Source organism: Pseudochaenichthys georgianus, chromosome 17 (genome assembly GCF_902827115.2).
Source record: "Pseudochaenichthys georgianus chromosome 17, fPseGeo1.2, whole genome shotgun sequence".
In the NCBI taxonomy this organism is placed as follows: domain Eukaryota; kingdom Metazoa; phylum Chordata; class Actinopteri; order Perciformes; family Channichthyidae; genus Pseudochaenichthys; species Pseudochaenichthys georgianus.
In genome coordinates this window covers 33642591-33660224 of record NC_047519.1, presented here as the reverse complement: position 1 = coordinate 33660224, position 17634 = coordinate 33642591, and the positions used below count along the sequence as shown (strand labels likewise).

Below are 17634 nucleotides of genomic sequence, written 5' to 3'. Positions count from 1 at the left end.
GAGGTTTTACATAAAACATTTGCACAACATTTGCATCCATTTTGAGGAAGTGAAGCACGTAATTGTCAGCCTGTGAATCAAGCCAGTGGTATCTAAAGGCCAAGAGATAGTGGAACCACCCCATTGTTTTTGTGTCAAGCTTGTTGGTTTCCGATTTGGAAAGTAGATGCGCCGTCAAGTAGGAAATACACCGCCAGAAAAAGACCGGATACAAGAAGAAAATGTTTCAAAATTAAAGCTGACCTAAAAATGTTCAGACTGTTTTGGTGAATGTATGTTGTGTGTTTTGTCCTGCCCTTTTTAAATCACTGAAGCTAAGTGGAAATAAACGTATTGATAGAGGAGTCAATTCAAAACTAGTTTTATAGCCTCCTTATTGAAGCACAAACATACATGTCTATGAATATTATTATTATTTAATGTCTCCCATCAATAATTCATTTTGCCCATTTTTACCACACTTGGACCTTTGACCTTCTCTCAGCAGAATAATGTACACGCAACGTTTGAAACAGACTAAAAGGTTGTTTTCACTTTTTTATGCTAAAGGTAACCCATTTTCCGTCGAGTTCGAGGCACGTATATAATCATATCATATTTTATTAAACACAAATAGTTGAGCAGCCAATAAAAGTCCAATTTAATACACAAGCGTAATTAAAAATGTTTGAATCCTACAGTGAATAAACACCAAGAAAGGACTTCATGATGCATCTATCTATACAATTGATTATTTTGGAGGAATATAATATAATAAGGAAGAAAGATTTGGTACAGCTTTTAATATAGTGTAGGTCATTTTTGGGTGGAAAAGCCATCACACACTCATTATTCCAAGCAGATTATAGTTTAAAATGTCATAACTTGTCTGGAAGCTATTGGAGTCTTATTTTGAAGGGTCCCACCGGAAGTCCTCTGTATCACAGATACCTCTTGACAGCAGTTCATGAGAGATGGTCAGTCTGTCTGTTTCAGGGGCTGGGTTTGTCTGGTTTGTCTTTTACCCAACAAGAGGAAAACAAGTTTAAAGTATGACGAGACAAAGACACTGACTGAAAGCAGACAAATAATGATTTAAAAACCACCACAACTCACCATGGCCATAAGGGAGCTCAAAGTTTGCCTTTTAGGGGTAAGTGGAAGATGATTTTTGTTGAAACACTTTGAGGGAAAACTCCTTCGCAAACTGTTGTTAAGCTAGTTGACTGAAAACCAGGGCGCAGCAGTCATTTTACATTTCCTTTTCATCGTCTCTTTTGTGTTACTTTTAATCGTCTAACTGTCGTTTCCTGTTTGTTTTTGTCTTTATATTTGTAACGCCAGTTGACAGTTTATAGCCCATTACGTCATTGTCATACCAACCGTTACTAGCGAGCCGTTAGTTATATTTCCTGCTGCGTTAGCAAAACTGCAGTCCGTTTATAGATGGATGTCCAGACACTGTGTGTTGACTACAAAGTGGTCGTCTATCAATGTATTAAAGGAGAAATGAGAAGTTGTTACAGCTATTAAACAACTCAAACTAAACCCCCTCTTTCAATCCTCAATAATCTGAATCAGAGGGGAAATGTACATTGTTACAGCAAGTAAAGAACATACTAAAGATACAAGTAGGAATTCCCCATTTTACAAAATACACATCCAGTAACAGTTGTGAGATAGCAGCCAGGTGATAGTATTAAAGGTGGAGGTATATAGTGCACAGTTATTTACAGATCTATTACAGAAGATGTCTAACTTAAGAGACAGCAGCCAATACTAATAATAATATTTATGTAGCCTTATATAGAAGTAGTTTTGCACAACAGGAGTGTTATAGTCTTTGTTGTTATCGGACCCTTCTATCTGCTTCCAACACCATCAGCTAACTGTTTTTGTTGTAATACAGCTGATATTTTAATGGACCCAAGCCAGTGAAAGAATTAATCGCTCACATCATTCCCTTTTATTAGGACTATCACTTAGTGCCACTATAAGATGCACTTTCCCTCTTTTTGTGTGTATGAATTGTATGTTGCACTGTGTATGGTGAGTGTTAATGTATCTATTTGCCAGTGCCAAAGATACATTTCCATGACATGTACATTTAATGGACAATAAAGTATTCTGAATCTGAATCAAACCTTTGGAGTCAGCCACAGGAACTGACAAGCTCAACAAGCACCAATAAACTGTCCTCACCTTTATACAGTCTATGGTCCTCACCAGTCTTTAGTTAGCCCTCTGCATATATAGCAGATTGCATTCATGCTGTAACTATGTAAAGATAGAATCACACGTATGCCTTGATTACAACAAAGGTAATAGTTGAATACTAGAGCCTGAAGATACTACATTACAACTGAAAATCCTGAATTTAAGAAGTTTTATCAGCAAAAAGTTATTGCAAATCAAAATAAATCATTTACAAATACATGTAAGGGTATTTTAATGTTGTAATTCATTAACAGAGAGCCACGTTTTGACACTGTACTGCTGGTTAGAGAAGTAGTACTGTAGGCCTCCTGGATCATATCATATCAGCATATCACATGTTGTTGTAAATGTAAAGTTACTATAAGTATCACTTAAATGTATTGGAGTGAAAACTACAATATTTGCTTCTGAGATCGAGTGGACCAGAAGAAGTAGAACACACAAATGATCAAGTATAAGTAGGTCAACAGTGTCCTAAAGTACAACACGTATTAAGTCAAATTGAGTGTCAATTGAGAGATATTTGTGGATTTGTGCGCTAACAGGAATCTATGTGGGGCTGAGCATGTGACCAGACCTGATCGATGTGGTTCAATAACGACCAGTGACTCTCTGCGTGTGTGTCAGGAGTGCTGTGTGTGTGACTGATGTGTGACCCTCTGTTTTCAGGACACTGGAGTTGGGAAATCTAGCATAGTTTGCAGATTCGTTCAGGACCATTTTGACCACAACATAAGTCCCACAATAGGGTAAGAGCACTGCGGTACACATCACAAAACACATTGTTAGAATCAAATCAAAACAACAATCCAATCCATCAAAACAACCAAGAGTCAGCTGTGCTCCGCATTTTTAAAGCTCCAAACTAGGTCAGGGTTTGATATCAAATCTAGTCCAAAGTCTAAATTCGGGTAATACTGTGAATTCACAACACTCAGTTTGTGAGGTGTAAAGTGACTTTTCTTTTTACAATAAATATCATTTTAAATACGTATCTTCTATATTAATGGTTGGGTCAGCTGACTTGATGACAAAAGTATAACTGATATAGGAATAAAAAACAATCCTCGAGTCATTACCAATAATCATTTTTAGGCTAAACAGTTTGATTTAAAGCGAGGACAATAATAATTCTGACATCAGAAATGACCCCATCTTACAATTAAAATAGGTTTCATTGCCTTGTAGGTTTTTACATATTTGATAAATTGGAGTACAGTCTAAAGACATACATTAAAACACGATATACTGTAAGATATTTAATAATAATGTCCATGTTCATTTCCTAGAATATGTTTAAATACTCCATCTCCCAAAAGTAAAGCAGAAAATATTCCCGAGTCCATGAAACACTAATGGTTTATGCATATTTTTGATACGTTGTTTAAGTCTCAATTATCAGATGTTTAAAGCCAAGTGGAATTTGGTCAAATTCCCAAACTCGCATGAATACAAAACAATAGACAAATACAAATTTTGAACACACTAACAAAAGGACAACATTTCACAAACCGTGGGACTGGTAACATTTGGCTGAGATAAGCGTTAGCCTACAGTCATCACTGATTATTGTGCTGGCCCTTTGTTGTTGTACTGCCTGTGACCACACACTGCCTTTGTGCTTTCAGGCAACAAGCGTTCAGTGTCCACCATCTTTATTCTCAGTGTTATTTGTTTCCTGCTGACATGTACAGATTAGCTTCCTGTGCCTTTTGAATAACATGTATGGGAACAACGTTGTGAAATGCTTTTTATATCTCCCACAGAGCATCATTCCTAACCAAAACAGTGCCATCTGGGAATGAACTACACAAGTTTCTGATCTGGGATACAGCCGGACAGGAAAGGGTGAGTGCTCACACAACAGAAGTTCCTAATTCAATTATTATTAGCTTTAGTTTTTACACACTTTTAAAACATCATTTTCCTTTTAAACGGTTTATTAGGAAGCTATCAGTGACACAATCATTCACCCGTCAGTGGTCCCCACGACAGAGTTGTTATTAGGTGTCAAAAGGGATGATGACATGGGCTCAGAGCTCATGACACGACGGTATCATCACCGTGATTCATTTTATGGAGGCGGTAGTTAAAACAAGCGAGAAATGCTTACAGCATGGGAAAACTGCATTTCTTGTTTTATGTGAAAAGGATAACTTGAAAGTATTACCCGAGTTCAAAGTTCTCTTTATCTTAAGACTAATATTATTAAACACGTGACTATCTGTATGATCCTTGGTGAACAACAACATAACATAAAGTTAAGAAATATTCATTATTTGAGAAAATCCTGTCACTCCACTTGAACATCACCAAATGTCCTTTCACTAAAATACACTAAAACAACTCCACACACTCTCTGTACATGTGTTGCTTAAGATGGGATGAAGTTTATTGGATGTTTTGGATGTTTTGTGATGAGCACGAGGGGCTGACTGCAGTTGATGGTGGGGATGTGCTGTAGAGGAAGCTAGTAAAAGAGAGGGGGTTTTATAAGGTACATACTGTAGTCAGTGATCTACCTAGAACAGATGGCAAGCCCCCAGTGTGGAGAAACAGACTGGAGTGCAGGCATGGAAGCTAAGCAGATACTACATCTAAAATAAACAAATATATTTTAGCCACCTAACAAAAAGTGTATAGTGTATGCTATATCGCAACAGTGTTACTGTACTATGTATTAATTTATTGAGCTGTACTTAAATCAGGTTTTAAAATTGTTTGACTGATAGAGGTCATGCAATGTTATTATTTGTTTATTGATTGTTATGAACCTGTCTGAGGACCACAGATGGAAATTAGCTATTGGCTATAATCTGGCATATTGCATCTCTTCTCTTTGCTGAGATTAATGTTTTTGTATGCATGGTCCTTCTATAAATAAAATAAATAATAGTATACAGAAATATTACCTCTCGTAAGAAAGTTAGCATTACCTTTGTGGACATTTTCTACTCGCAGAACAGCATACTATGTTAGTATTTTACGGGTTGACACAACCTCTTTAAAGTTACGATCAATATTTAAGATTGCGTTACATTTTGGTTGATATTTGTGTGTGATTTGAAATATTGATTGGGCATGCTAACTTCTATAAATATGTTGTCTCTTTCAGTTTCATTCTTTAGCTCCGATGTACTACAGAGGATCGGCTGCTGCGGTCATTGTCTATGATATAACTAAACTGGTAAGAATAACAACACATTTAAATTCTTCACATCAAGAGAGTGAGAGCAACTTAAGCTTGTTTGCTAATGTCCACAAACCAGTGGACAAACCCCCATCTGAAAATGTTATAACCAATCTTTTTGCCTCACCTAAAAAGTGTGGTACCATTGGAGCTGCTGCAGTGTTCAGTAACTCTCTGGTTTATGAAATGTGTGAAGCAGAAGAAGCTAGTCTTCCTAAAGTTGACATCACTCTGAGTTGCTTCGCTTCAATGACCTACGAATGTCATTCTCTCCTGGTCTGTTCATGGAAACTGGTCTGAAAGACGTAACGTATATTCTCATAAAGCTCCTTCCTGAGTTGCCCGTGATGTGCTCTTGTTCAGGACTCTTTCCAGACCCTGAAGAGGTGGGTGAAGGAGCTGAAAGAACACGGCCCAGAGGACATCGTTGTAGCCATAGCAGGGAACAAGAATGATTTAGGAGACATCAGGTGAGCACATGGTCCTTTTCTTAGACTGTCCTAACTGTAAAGTCATGGTGATTATATTCAACTCACACATACGACTAGAGAAAAGGCTTATTATGAAAGTTATGAGTCCCATCTGAGTTTCTTCAACAAAGGCTTGAGAGCTACCTTTGCAAATGTGTGCCATATTTTTCTCATGAGCCAATCGGAGCAGACTGGGCTTTTTTCGGGAGGAAGGGGTGGGTTAAAGAGACAGGTGCGAAAACAAAGCATTTCAGACAGAGGGGAAGTGCAGGTATATTCACACAGGCAGTATACGAAAGAAGTGCATTTTGAACATTAAAGCAAATATAAAAAATGTCTGCACAGCAACACATTTCATATTAAGCAACTGAGCACAAACAAAAGTAAAATAATGTTTTTGTAATACCTGTTGCTTCTTTCATCTGTCATGTCCTCCAGCACTCTTCCAGAGACACTAGTTATAGACATGAAAAAGTGTATTTACTCTAGGACCATTGTTAAGGTTGAACCTACTACATATTTACTTTATAGTGTCCTCCTCTTTTTCAGGGAAGTTCCTATGAAGGAAGCGAAGGAGTTTGCTGAATCCATCGCAGCTATTTTCATCGAGACGAGTGCCAGAAATGCTGTCAATGTTGAGGAGCTCTTTCAGAAAATCAGTACGTTTCATGTCTTTACTGCGCACTGTTTCTGTGCCGTGTGTGTCGTCTGTGTCGCCTGTGAAGTAAGCAGCAAAGAAGATTTGTGCTGTGGCCAGAGAAGCCTTTCAGTAATACTGGAAGCTGTTATTTATAGTTTTATTGTTTGCTGTATAATCCCATGGTGGTGGAACGCTTCAATTGTCTGACCATTACAAGATATTTTTGCTAATTTCCCTTAATTACATTTTCAAAATACATTTGTTTAATCTTCAATTTAATTCCTATGTTTATTATGAAGTATATACACAGAGATGTTGTTCATATATTATTTATACCCTGATGTATTCCTAAACACATGCTGACATTTTTTTGAATAGCTGTTGACAGTATTACAAACCTATTGAGATATCCAAAAGTCCTTATATAGAAAGAGACCTGGCTTTTTTCAAAGTTTACAATTCATTTGAATATATATGCAAATGAATACATATTTTATTAGATAATGCCTCATTTTATTCAAACTTAAAGGTGGGGTAGGTAATTCACTTCAGAAACACTTTGTGTTATATTCCATGGAATGCTCTTAACATCCCGATAGCAATGAATATATGAAATGCTTTGACAATAAATAAATACAAAGATTTATCTCTGGAAGCCGTAGCGCTGTAAAAAGCACGACCAATCATCTTTGCCGGCCCGGCTAAAATAACTGGATGGCCTACCTGCCTGTCAGCCTTCCATCTGTGCTCAAACTTATCTCGTGCCCTCATTGGTCATGTGCTCGTTCGTGTGTGTTGGAAAAGGGGCTCTATAAGGATTTTTTTTCGGCTGCGTACTTTCAAATTCTAGCGCACTCGAGCTGGTTTCCCCATTCTTACCTACCCTACCTTTTAACATTTAAAATTGTAATACAAGATTTTGTTTTTAATAATATCAGTAAGTAACTGGGTTAGTTTCAAAATTATACGTTTTTTTGTTAATTTTTTTACCATATTCACATGTAGCGTCTACTCCCCTTAAACTTATGTAATAATAATACATTTGATTTCTATAGTGCTTTTCAAGGTACCAAAGGTCACCATGTTATTAGCAAATCATGAAACATAGGAAGGTTTTTTTTGGCTAAGTAAATGTAATGAAAATAGATCTGTGAAAACAGTAAATAAAATCTACCTTTGTAACTCTGTAAACGACCCTGTGCTGTGTGTTCAGGTAAACAGATCCCACCCCTGGAGAACCATGAGGATGAGACCAGCGAGTCCTTCAAACTCTCCCGACAGCCGGCTGCGTCCACCAGGAGGTGCTGTTAGTACCACAGGGCCCTCAGCATCAAGGACCCAGTGCACACAGTCCATAACGCACAGTGTCTCAATCTGGGGGAAGACGGGACAAGACTGTGAACAGACAGAGGTCAGCTTGTCAACATGAAACAGCAGTATTACAAGGGTCATTGCACATTTTTCTAATTATTCGTAGAAGTTTAAACTCTTATGAAGTCTGGAAGCCTTCAGTTTGGCCCCCTCAGGTGGGGTTCTGCCTGAATTACATGTGTGATATGGCACACAGCTCAGTACACATACAGGAGAGGAAGTTAAATCCCAGCTTACAAACTTTAAAATTCAGCACACATTAATAACAAGTAGGGCTGCACCGAAAAGCTGAAGCATTGACATTTGATTTTCTAAAGCGGCATTTGTTTGTTTACTCATTTTGTTTAAACAAGGTATGCGTGCATAGTTTCAGACAAAGATAAGGCTTGTCTAATAAAATTACTATAATACTATTAGATTCTAATTTGATTCATGTGATAGAAACATTTCTGATGATCTTTTTCCTCCATTCACGAGATGTTTTTATGAAACAAAAAGTTTTTCTTCAATCAACATTTGTTGGCGTTTAAAAACAACATCATTATTATTAAAACGGTTTGCTCTGGCCAAATGGAGACAAGCTCCTGTATCAATAGGATTGTCTAGCAGCAAAATAACAGCAACATAAATGACATCTATCCAGCCACAATAACTCACTTTTTAAAGATGTCATACATGTACATCAGACATTCAAAGGTCATTCAAAATCCTACATATAAGCTTTGAATGTAAAATAAATCACATTCGGTGCAGCCATAATAACAATTGATTTAGCTGATGTGTGTTTTAAAGCCTGGTTTTGATTGTTGATGCAATTACGTTTTCATTTCAGGAGTCTTTCCTCTAGGATTCTTTGCACCGTGACTCTTAAATGGCACGCATTGAATGAAGTTTGAATTACAATTGTTCAACAAGGTTATTATTTTCCTCTGATTTTGTACATTTACGTATGAAATTGAATTAGAATACATTGAATAGGCGGTTGTCGAGATCAGACCTTAGCCAAACACTCACTTCTGTGTTTGGCTCCAAATGCAGCGGCTTTACATTCCTCAGCGTTGTGTGTTTTTTCACATTAACTGTCTCAGGGTGTTACGATAATGCTGCAGGATAAACAGCTTACAGGCCTGGTTACAGTATGACACCCCCTGTTGAAACACTGTGATCAATACTAGAATTGTTTACAAGGTTATTTGTTCGAGATGTTTTCTACATGCTGAAATGTGTTGTCTGAGATTTCACTACAGGGAATGAATTTAAAATGTTGTTTTTTTACCTGAAAATGGGATTCTTTTATGCTGTTAAGAAGAAAAATGACCTGCATGTGTTTTGATCTAAACGTGTCCATAAGGGTAAACCCAACTCTAAAAGAAAATAGGGGATTATAACTGAAAACTTCAGCTTGCAAAGAAGTGGAAAAATGGTAACAATACATATTCCTTATCATAGTTGTATAAACTACAATTATGTTTAATGTTGGCTGTTGTTTCTTTAGTTAGATTTGACCATTCGAGAAATGTTTAACAGCATTTTTGCATTTGTTTAACAGTATTAATTTGGAGTCACTTTTTAGTAAGAGTTCAAACTGTTACAGAACTTCTTAACAGTATTTATTTTCTTCTTTTTTTTTACATGAAAGTTGGCTTTCATACATGGTTTTGTTTGTAACAGTATCTTTTTTTCTACATCTCTAAAGCTTGAAATAATCATGAAATCATTTGTACTTAATTTGGTTAGTGCAATGTAAAAGTTATTTAAAAACGTAACATTTTTACCAACATGAAAGATGGGATACTGGATTACAATTCAAAGCTGTTGGTTCTTTTAGTCTTAATTTTGCTGATCTGTAACATTCCTCTTTCATGTAAAGTCACGCCGAACTGCTTTCAAAAATCTGCTAATTTATGTGGCCTTGCTTCCACTAAAATATAACTGAAATTGAAATTGAAAGTTGAAACTGAATTAGGAGTGTCTTGGTTGACCAGATGTTTTCAAATGCAGTTTGATGTGTTATTAAGCCATGCAAGAGATGATGACATAATGAACAAAAACATTTGATAAGATTTTATGTAATATGTTGTCATTGTCATGAGATTTCCATTTACATTTTTCCCCGCACAGTGCCTTTTTTATGTTTTTCTAAACAAATGTATGACATGGCTTAAAAATGCATACTGCAAGAATAATGCATGAGTACAGACTAATTGTAAAAGTCAACTTTGAAACTGCCAATAATGTACACCCACCCTTATAAAGTATGCATAAGACATGCTTCCCTGTATCCTCTGTAGACCAGAATAACTTTTATATATTAATCAGTGTAATAAAGTTGTGATTATTCAATGTTTTTGTTCTGTTTCTGTTACTTTTACTCACTGTAAGGCTTAAATATGTGTTTTTAAATGTCAGGATATCACCTCACTGATTCAAGTGTTGTTATTAGAGACCAGAGAGATGAGTGATGCAGTAGGAAGAAGGGGCTCACTAACAACAAGTCATGACTTGGATTAGCCTCCTGACGTCATGGGAACATGTTTTTGGCTTCACATTATAGATGGAGCTTTTATTTCAGTCACTTCAAACCAAGTTATATGAGGACAATGTGACATGTTTTATCTAAATTTAAACTGTCACTCCCTTAAAACTTTTCCAAAGAGTTCTTACTCTCCAACAACATATACGCTTCAACCCCCAAATAGGACACTCAACAAATCAGTTTTGTGTTACTTTTGCACTTATTTATGTAACTTGACCCTCTGGAAATGTCAATCAAAGTGGAGCACAGAGTCCTATTCAGTACACTGCAATGTATTACTGCCTCAGTAGCTTACGGGGGGGACAGACTTCTTATCACGGAGTTGGATTTAACCGTAGCCACAGTTGTCAATGGTCTCTAAGAGAGAAAAGTGCCATATTAATAGTTTTGACACAGTAAACACACTGTGATCAGGTTTCCCATCCATATACATCCAGCAATGTATTTCTATTTTCTCACAGGAAATTGTCTTTTTAATGCAAGAAAAAGTATATGCTAGTTTTGTAAATGTGTTGATAGTGTGGTTTTTGAAATTGACGGCAGGTCTTGCTCTAATGAACTGAGTTAATAATAGTTTTGGGGAGAGAGTTGATGGAGAACATCTAATTATCTAAACAATAACTTAAGGCTTAACGCTGCAACTCTGACTACTTTTAAATCCAGACTAAAGACTTTTCTTTTTGTCGCTGCTTTTAATTGAACTATTCACATCTTAAACTGCACTGTCACTTTTATCCATGTATTTTTTCTTTTAATGTTTCTTTTATTATCTTTTCTTTTTAATGACTGATTTAGAAAATGTTGTATAGCACTTTAAATTGCCTTGTGTTGAAAGGTGCTATATAAATAAACTTGCCTTGCCTAATGACAGAGAAAGTGACAACATTCTCTTAAGTGCACTTATGAAACTGCCAGTCATTAAATGTGTGTGAACAAATGTGTAAAATCAGAAGTAATCTGCTGTACATAAATCTCAAGGTTATGATACAGATAGATTGCAACAGTGTTAGTTTATATTTATTAATATTTTTTTCCAATAGAAAGTAAACACTGCTCAGTAGGCTACATAAATGGGTAATACATGTATACATACATTTATTTGGCAGGGACAATGCACATAATGAACACTTAAAACATTAAAATGTGTCAAGCGTAACAGTGCCAGATTTAGCTTTGAGCTCATTTCCATCCGCAGTCCCTCACATAAAACATTTAAGAAATTTACATTTTACAAACATAGCAAAAACAAAATACATGATATGCAAAAAGTGCGCAAGAGCAGCACACACAAGTATTTATGACATGGCAGTACAATATAGCAGCATCGACACATAAAGTGCAAGAGATGATACCAGAGCTAAAGTGCAAGAGGACATACCACTGTGTTAAAGTGCATTTAGCGGTGATTGCACGTCTGTTTGTTTCTCAACCATTCTTTGAGTTGACTTTCAAAACTATTGAGAGTGGGACAATCCCGTATCTCAGTTGGGAGGCTATTCCAGAACGAGCTGCCTTCAATGGAGAGGACATTTTGTCCAGAAGTGGTCTGTCTGCGGTGGACCTCACAGTCTCTTCTGGTTTCTGACCTAGTGCAGCGTCCAGTGTCTCTTTTGTGGATGAATTCCTCTAAGGGGGGGGGGGGGCAGTCCATGTAAACATTTATAAATAAAGCACATACTTTTAAAATACTTAAAATTGTCAAAGCTCAAGAAATGGTGTTTTTCAAGGATGGTACAGTGGTGGTATGAATGTGGCTTTCTGTCAAACACCTTGATAGCTCTCTTGTACAGCTGTTCTATGGGCTTCAGGTTTGTGGCTCAAGCAAACGACCAGTTTGTCAAACAGTATTCAATGTGGGATAGAATCAGACAGTGGAGGTATGACTTTGCAGCATTGACAGTTAAGAAGGGTCGAATTTGTTTAACATGTTGCAAGTTGAATTTAATAGTATTGGATATTTTCTTGATATGTTTCTTAAAAGTTAAGTTCGAGTCCAGTATGACTCCAAGATATCTGAAGTGGGAGACTAGTTCTATTTCTGCTCCGTTTAAAAACACGTTGGATCCTTCGATTTTGACTGGTCGTTTACTGAACATCATGCATACTGTTTTTCACATCTTTAATAATGACATTTAAAGGATATTTGTAATACTTTTCAAAACAAGATAACATGTTTACAGGGTTTAACCCGAATAAAAAAATGATATAATTATGAATTATTTAATAGAATTATATTTATATTTAAGCATTATTTTTAACTTGCACTATTCATCATCATGTTTAAACCTAAAACACAAACACAGACACTGTAACAGTCATTTAAATGCCAGGGAATCAAATAAGGATTCTCCTAATTCATTTAAGGTATTTTTTCTTGTAATTGTTTCAGTTTATCATGCTTCAACTCAAGTCGTTAAAACAAATTATGTCGTTATTTTCATATTTTATAAGAATTCAAGTGAGCTGAGATCAAAGACTTCTATTGTCAATTGTTGTGCAAATAATAAATAAATGTCTACTTGCTACTGAAATTGAAAAAAAAAGAGTACATAACACAGACAACGTAACATCCATTTAAATGCCAGGGGGTTAAATAAGGATTCTCCTAATGTATTTAAAGTATTTTTTCTAGTGTTTCAGTGTAAACCGCAGTACGACTGTGTTTAGCCATAATCACATCAGTTGCTGAGACACGTGGACGCGCAACAGGGTTGTGCACACGCACGTTCAAGTAGAGTTGGACCTACATGCTCGTCCGCAGAGCCCAGTCAGCATTTGACTCAGTAGTGGCAGCAGGGGATCTAGGATTTCCACTTGTCAGATATAACTCCCCGTTACCGAAATCCAGTGCAGCAAAAATGTCAAAGTTGGACCAGATCCTTGTCCTTGACCCTCCCGTCGACCTCAAATTTAAAGGTAGGTAAATCAACATTTATTGGCGTGGTGGCGGAGAATTACCTGAGTTGAACGATTTCACACTCCCTCTAAGCAAATTTCGCTGCTAGTAAGCTAGCTAGCATTCACCGCCATTTTAAGTTAGCCAGGGAAAGAGACAGGCCGCTGTTTCCTCCTCGAGCTGTAGTGACGTGGAACGCCGGCGTGGCGAGCCTCTTGACCGGCTGCCATTTGTGACCTGCTGCCTGACAACACCTAGCAACGAGAGGTGGAAGAATGTGTGATAACTGCCTGGTGTTGTTAGCTTAAGTGAACACATAACGAAGTATCCTTAGTATAAACGTGAGCTACTAACGTTATGCTGTGGCTACAAGGTGTTAGCAACTTTTGTTTCCTTGGGGCTCAGCCTACCCTGAAATGCTTAGCACTTGGACGTAATGTTAAGTTAAATTCACTTTTTTAGAGATAATTGTAGTGTCCAACCCGACATCTGTCATGTTTAACGTGTGAAGGAACTGATCGTTGGAATGACAAACTTTGCTAACTGACGTTAATAACGACAGCAACATTTAGTTAGCTCATTCAAGATTCAAAGGCTGTATTGTCATCAAGTATTCACATTCTTTACTTGAGTGGGTATGAATACCACACTGAAAATACTACCTTTCAAGTAAAAGTACTGCAACGAGAATGGTACTTAAGTAAAAGTATAATAAGAAAAATGTACTTAAAAGTATTTGTAGTTAAAGTACTCCTTGCCGAATAAACAATATACATATTTTAAATGTGTTAAAGCTAAAGCAGCACATCTTCACAATTAAGAAGCTAGAACTGTGAAACGTTTTTTAAGAGAAAACGTCTTGGCATAACTGCTGCCACTTAATTTTCTGTTTCATGGTGTTAGTTACTTGGATATAACTTTGAATGGTTTAATGTTTTTTTAAGTGTTGTGTTTGTGAACATCTGAACTTTTAAAGGAAATGGTGAATACATCTGTAAAATAAATATAGGGTAGTAAAAAGTACAACATTGGCTTCCAAAATCTTGTAGAATAGGAGCAAAAAGTACCATGAATGTGTACTAAAGTATGATACTTGAGTAGATGTACTTGGTTACTTTCCACCACTAATTGTCATATGAACAGTAGGTACAGTGTAGTAATGGCATTACATAGATTAAGTCCCAGGCTCCTCCAACAATGCAGGAAGGAATAACAGAATATAAATTGAAAAGTGCAAGAGAATGTATCAGGACTAATGTGAAAGTAAATGCAGGGGAAGTTAAATGAATAAGATGAGCTAAAAAATTGAATGTACAATTAAATACTGTACTGTGAAATAAAATACTGCTTATTGTAATAATAAATACAAATGTGAGATGCAAACAGGTGATGATATAAGGTTGTGTTATAGAGCAGGGGTTCCCAACCCCCGGTTGAGGTGTTACTGCCGGGCTGCGAAATAGCTGTGAGAAATAGCTGTGAGTTTATCATAATATTTGCAGAATTATAAATATATACAAATATTTTATCATAATATTTTTTCCAAAAGTAATTTTCGCACCTATACCAGTCATATTATTTCATCCAGTAGTAGCCTAGTTAATCTTTCACCAGCAAAGAGTTGAAAATGGCTTTTATGATGTTCCGAGGGATTCGGCAGCTCAGCCTAAGGTCTCAGCCTCTTGTGCGCACGAGAAAGTAACTATACATTTACTCAAGTATGTACTTAAATACAATTTTGAGATTCTTCTACTTTACTTGAGTATTTAAATGTTTAGCTGCTTCGTACTTCTACTAGCGGTGTTGAAAATAATCGTTGCTACGATGCATTACGATGTGGACGATTCGGTATCGATGCAGTGACTGAAGATAATCGATTATAGCGCAGTAACGTTGCTTCCTGATTTTCCGGCCGCGGCTTTACTAACGTTTTTTTTTCTGTCACTTTAATATCAAATCGGTCGGTTACGCAGATATCAGGAAACAGACGTGACAGCGGCACAGCAACACCAAACACGGAGCAGTCTGCTTTATCCACCAACACAAGAACAACAGTCCAGAACCAACAGCAGAAGGACCCGCTCTGAATCACTCCGTGTCGCTGCGGCTCAGAGACACAGGGACAGTGTTGGGAAAGTTCACTTTCTACATGAACTAGTTCAGTTCACAGTTCACATATTTTAAAATGAACTAGTTCAGTTCATAGTTCATAATTCAAAATGTTGAACTAAAGTTCATGGTTTCAAAAATGAACTAATTTATAGTTCTTTTTTCAATACGTTGCTGCGAGCTATTATTTGTCTCCTGTACGATGTTAATGGGCCATTGCAATGTTTACAATATCCTCAGAGGGCCGTACAAGTTATTGACCTCTAAAAAAAACTAAAATCACAACTCATTCATTTCATTCTGTGCAAAGAAAAAGCAACCTCCTAATCCAGATATCTCACCATGACTCGCGTATGCATGCACGTGCAGGGTGTGGCGTGACCACCAACACAGAAAGATATGGACACAAGATTTGTGCAAATGTATTTAGTTTCCTATCCATGTGAACATGGTTTAAGTGGGGGGGACCTAACCTCCTCTAGAGGGGTCCGGGGGGCATGCTCCCCTGGGAAGATTTGTTGCACTTTGAGAGCAACATTAGGAGATCTATGGACACATCTCTCAACACCCAAACACAACTGTAAGCAGATTTTCTTTTAATGTATGGATATTTGACAAATCACTACCCTTTCAAACTGTATTCTTCTTTATTAATAACTGTCATATAGTATTTTATACCTGTTTACTTTATTCTCTTATTTTTTTTATAACTTTAAAAATGATCATATAAAGATGTGCCTTTACCTCACTGGTTGTAGACAAAGCTTCTTATATTCGTTAGCATAGCTAGCTTACCAGATGCTAATGATAACAACACAGTTATTGACTGTCTGATCAGAATGACAGATGAGCAGATCGCCACTGGGCTTTCAACTAAAGACACAGACACGCAGAAACTGCGGCATGTGTATGGACTTATCGGTACTGCAATTTCTGAAGTGCTGGAGTGGCGTTCTGGTGCTCTCCGTCAGAACTGCACCCCTGTCAGTCGAGACATATACCACGTGATGACACGTTAGGCTTGTGTTGTGTTCAAGGACCCTGACCTTGGCCAGGAAAAACAGGCACTCGCTTGTTTAATTTTTTTGCGGTCTAGATTTCTTTCATTTTTTTATTTTTTGCGTGTGTTTATAAATTACCTCGAGGGCCGTACCAAATTGTCTCGCGGGCCGTATACGGACGGAGGCCGGAGGTTCCCCACCCCTGCCATAGAGTCTCACTCTGAGCGAGTGCTGCTGCAGCTGCTCTCGGCTTCGTCCATACTAATTAATTCATTCATTCATTCAATGCTCGCCGGTTCCGCGGTTCCACATTGTTTGTTGTGAGGAGTCTGATATATTTAGTATATTTATATTTTAGTGCGACAGCCAGGGGTGACAGGCGCGTACGCGTCACAGGCAGCTTGCTGTTGCCAGATTGGGTGGTTTTCCGCATTATTTTGAAGCCTGTTTACGGTGTGTTTTAACTGGGTTTTCGGCTGAAAGGCATATGAAATCTGGCACACTTTTGAACGCCGTTATAATACAGTGCTGAGAATGAACGCACTTTTGAACGCCGTTATACAGCGCTGAGAATGAACGCGTTCTCAATTACGTTCATCTAGCGGAAATACAGTACGTTTAGTTCACGTTCGCCCAAAATATGAACGCGTTCATGAACGATCGTTCATTGAACGCGTTCAGGTACATCACTGCACAGGGATTTATGTTTTTCAAAAATAATCGCGTTACAATCATGTCAGGTTTTTGGTGGAATTAATTAAGTCTTGGATTGCAGAGTATGAATGCCCTCTAGCAATTTTCAGACGATATATACGTGTGTAAAGTTTGTGAAGGCAGGAGGAAAAAAGCTTCCGCGATCACCGTCTCCTCTCCGTTCCTCCAAGCCCCGCCCCCTCCCTGAAAATAATGAGTGACAGTAACCCGATAGAAACTTTGTTATTCACTTAATCACTGAGATATAATGAAGCTAACTTAATCTCCTACATTCATGGGATTTATGTAACAGTAAAACAGAGAATGTAAGTGTGCACCCACATGCAGTATTTTTGTTTGTATATGCTATTGTAAATACTCCTGTTGTCTGCTGTGTTCAGACTCAAGTCCTGTGTGTGATGCCTCATTCAGGACATTCAGTGTCCTTTTTTTAACAGAAGACCGTGGCTAGAAGCTGCAGCTAGACTGCAGAAGCATTAGTTTTTTGTTTTTGAGGATGGAACAACTTCAC

The 17634-nt window shown here is 37.3% G+C and overlaps 2 protein-coding genes across 2 annotated transcripts in view; both read left to right on the top strand.

Moving 5' to 3' along the window:
* Positions 1–863: 863 nt before the first annotated feature.
* Positions 864–10210, top strand: rab31 (RAB31, member RAS oncogene family). Its single transcript, XM_034104360.2, has 7 exons — positions 864–1132; positions 2866–2945; positions 3963–4044; positions 5312–5383; positions 5750–5856; positions 6406–6515; positions 7710–10210. Exons 1-7 carry the CDS (start codon positions 1097–1099, stop codon positions 7805–7807), a joined length of 585 nt encoding a protein of 194 aa, XP_033960251.1. The 5' UTR covers positions 864–1096; the 3' UTR covers positions 7808–10210.
* Positions 10211–13138: 2928 nt separating this feature from the next.
* vapal (VAMP (vesicle-associated membrane protein)-associated protein A, like) overlaps positions 13139–17634 on the top strand; it is a 33809-nt gene continuing 29313 nt past the window's right edge. Inside the window, exon 1 of the mRNA XM_034104774.2 lies at positions 13139–13319. Coding sequence (XP_033960665.1) covers positions 13151–13319 — 169 coding nt within the window. The 5' untranslated portion in view covers positions 13139–13150. The remainder of the gene's footprint in view (positions 13320–17634) is intronic.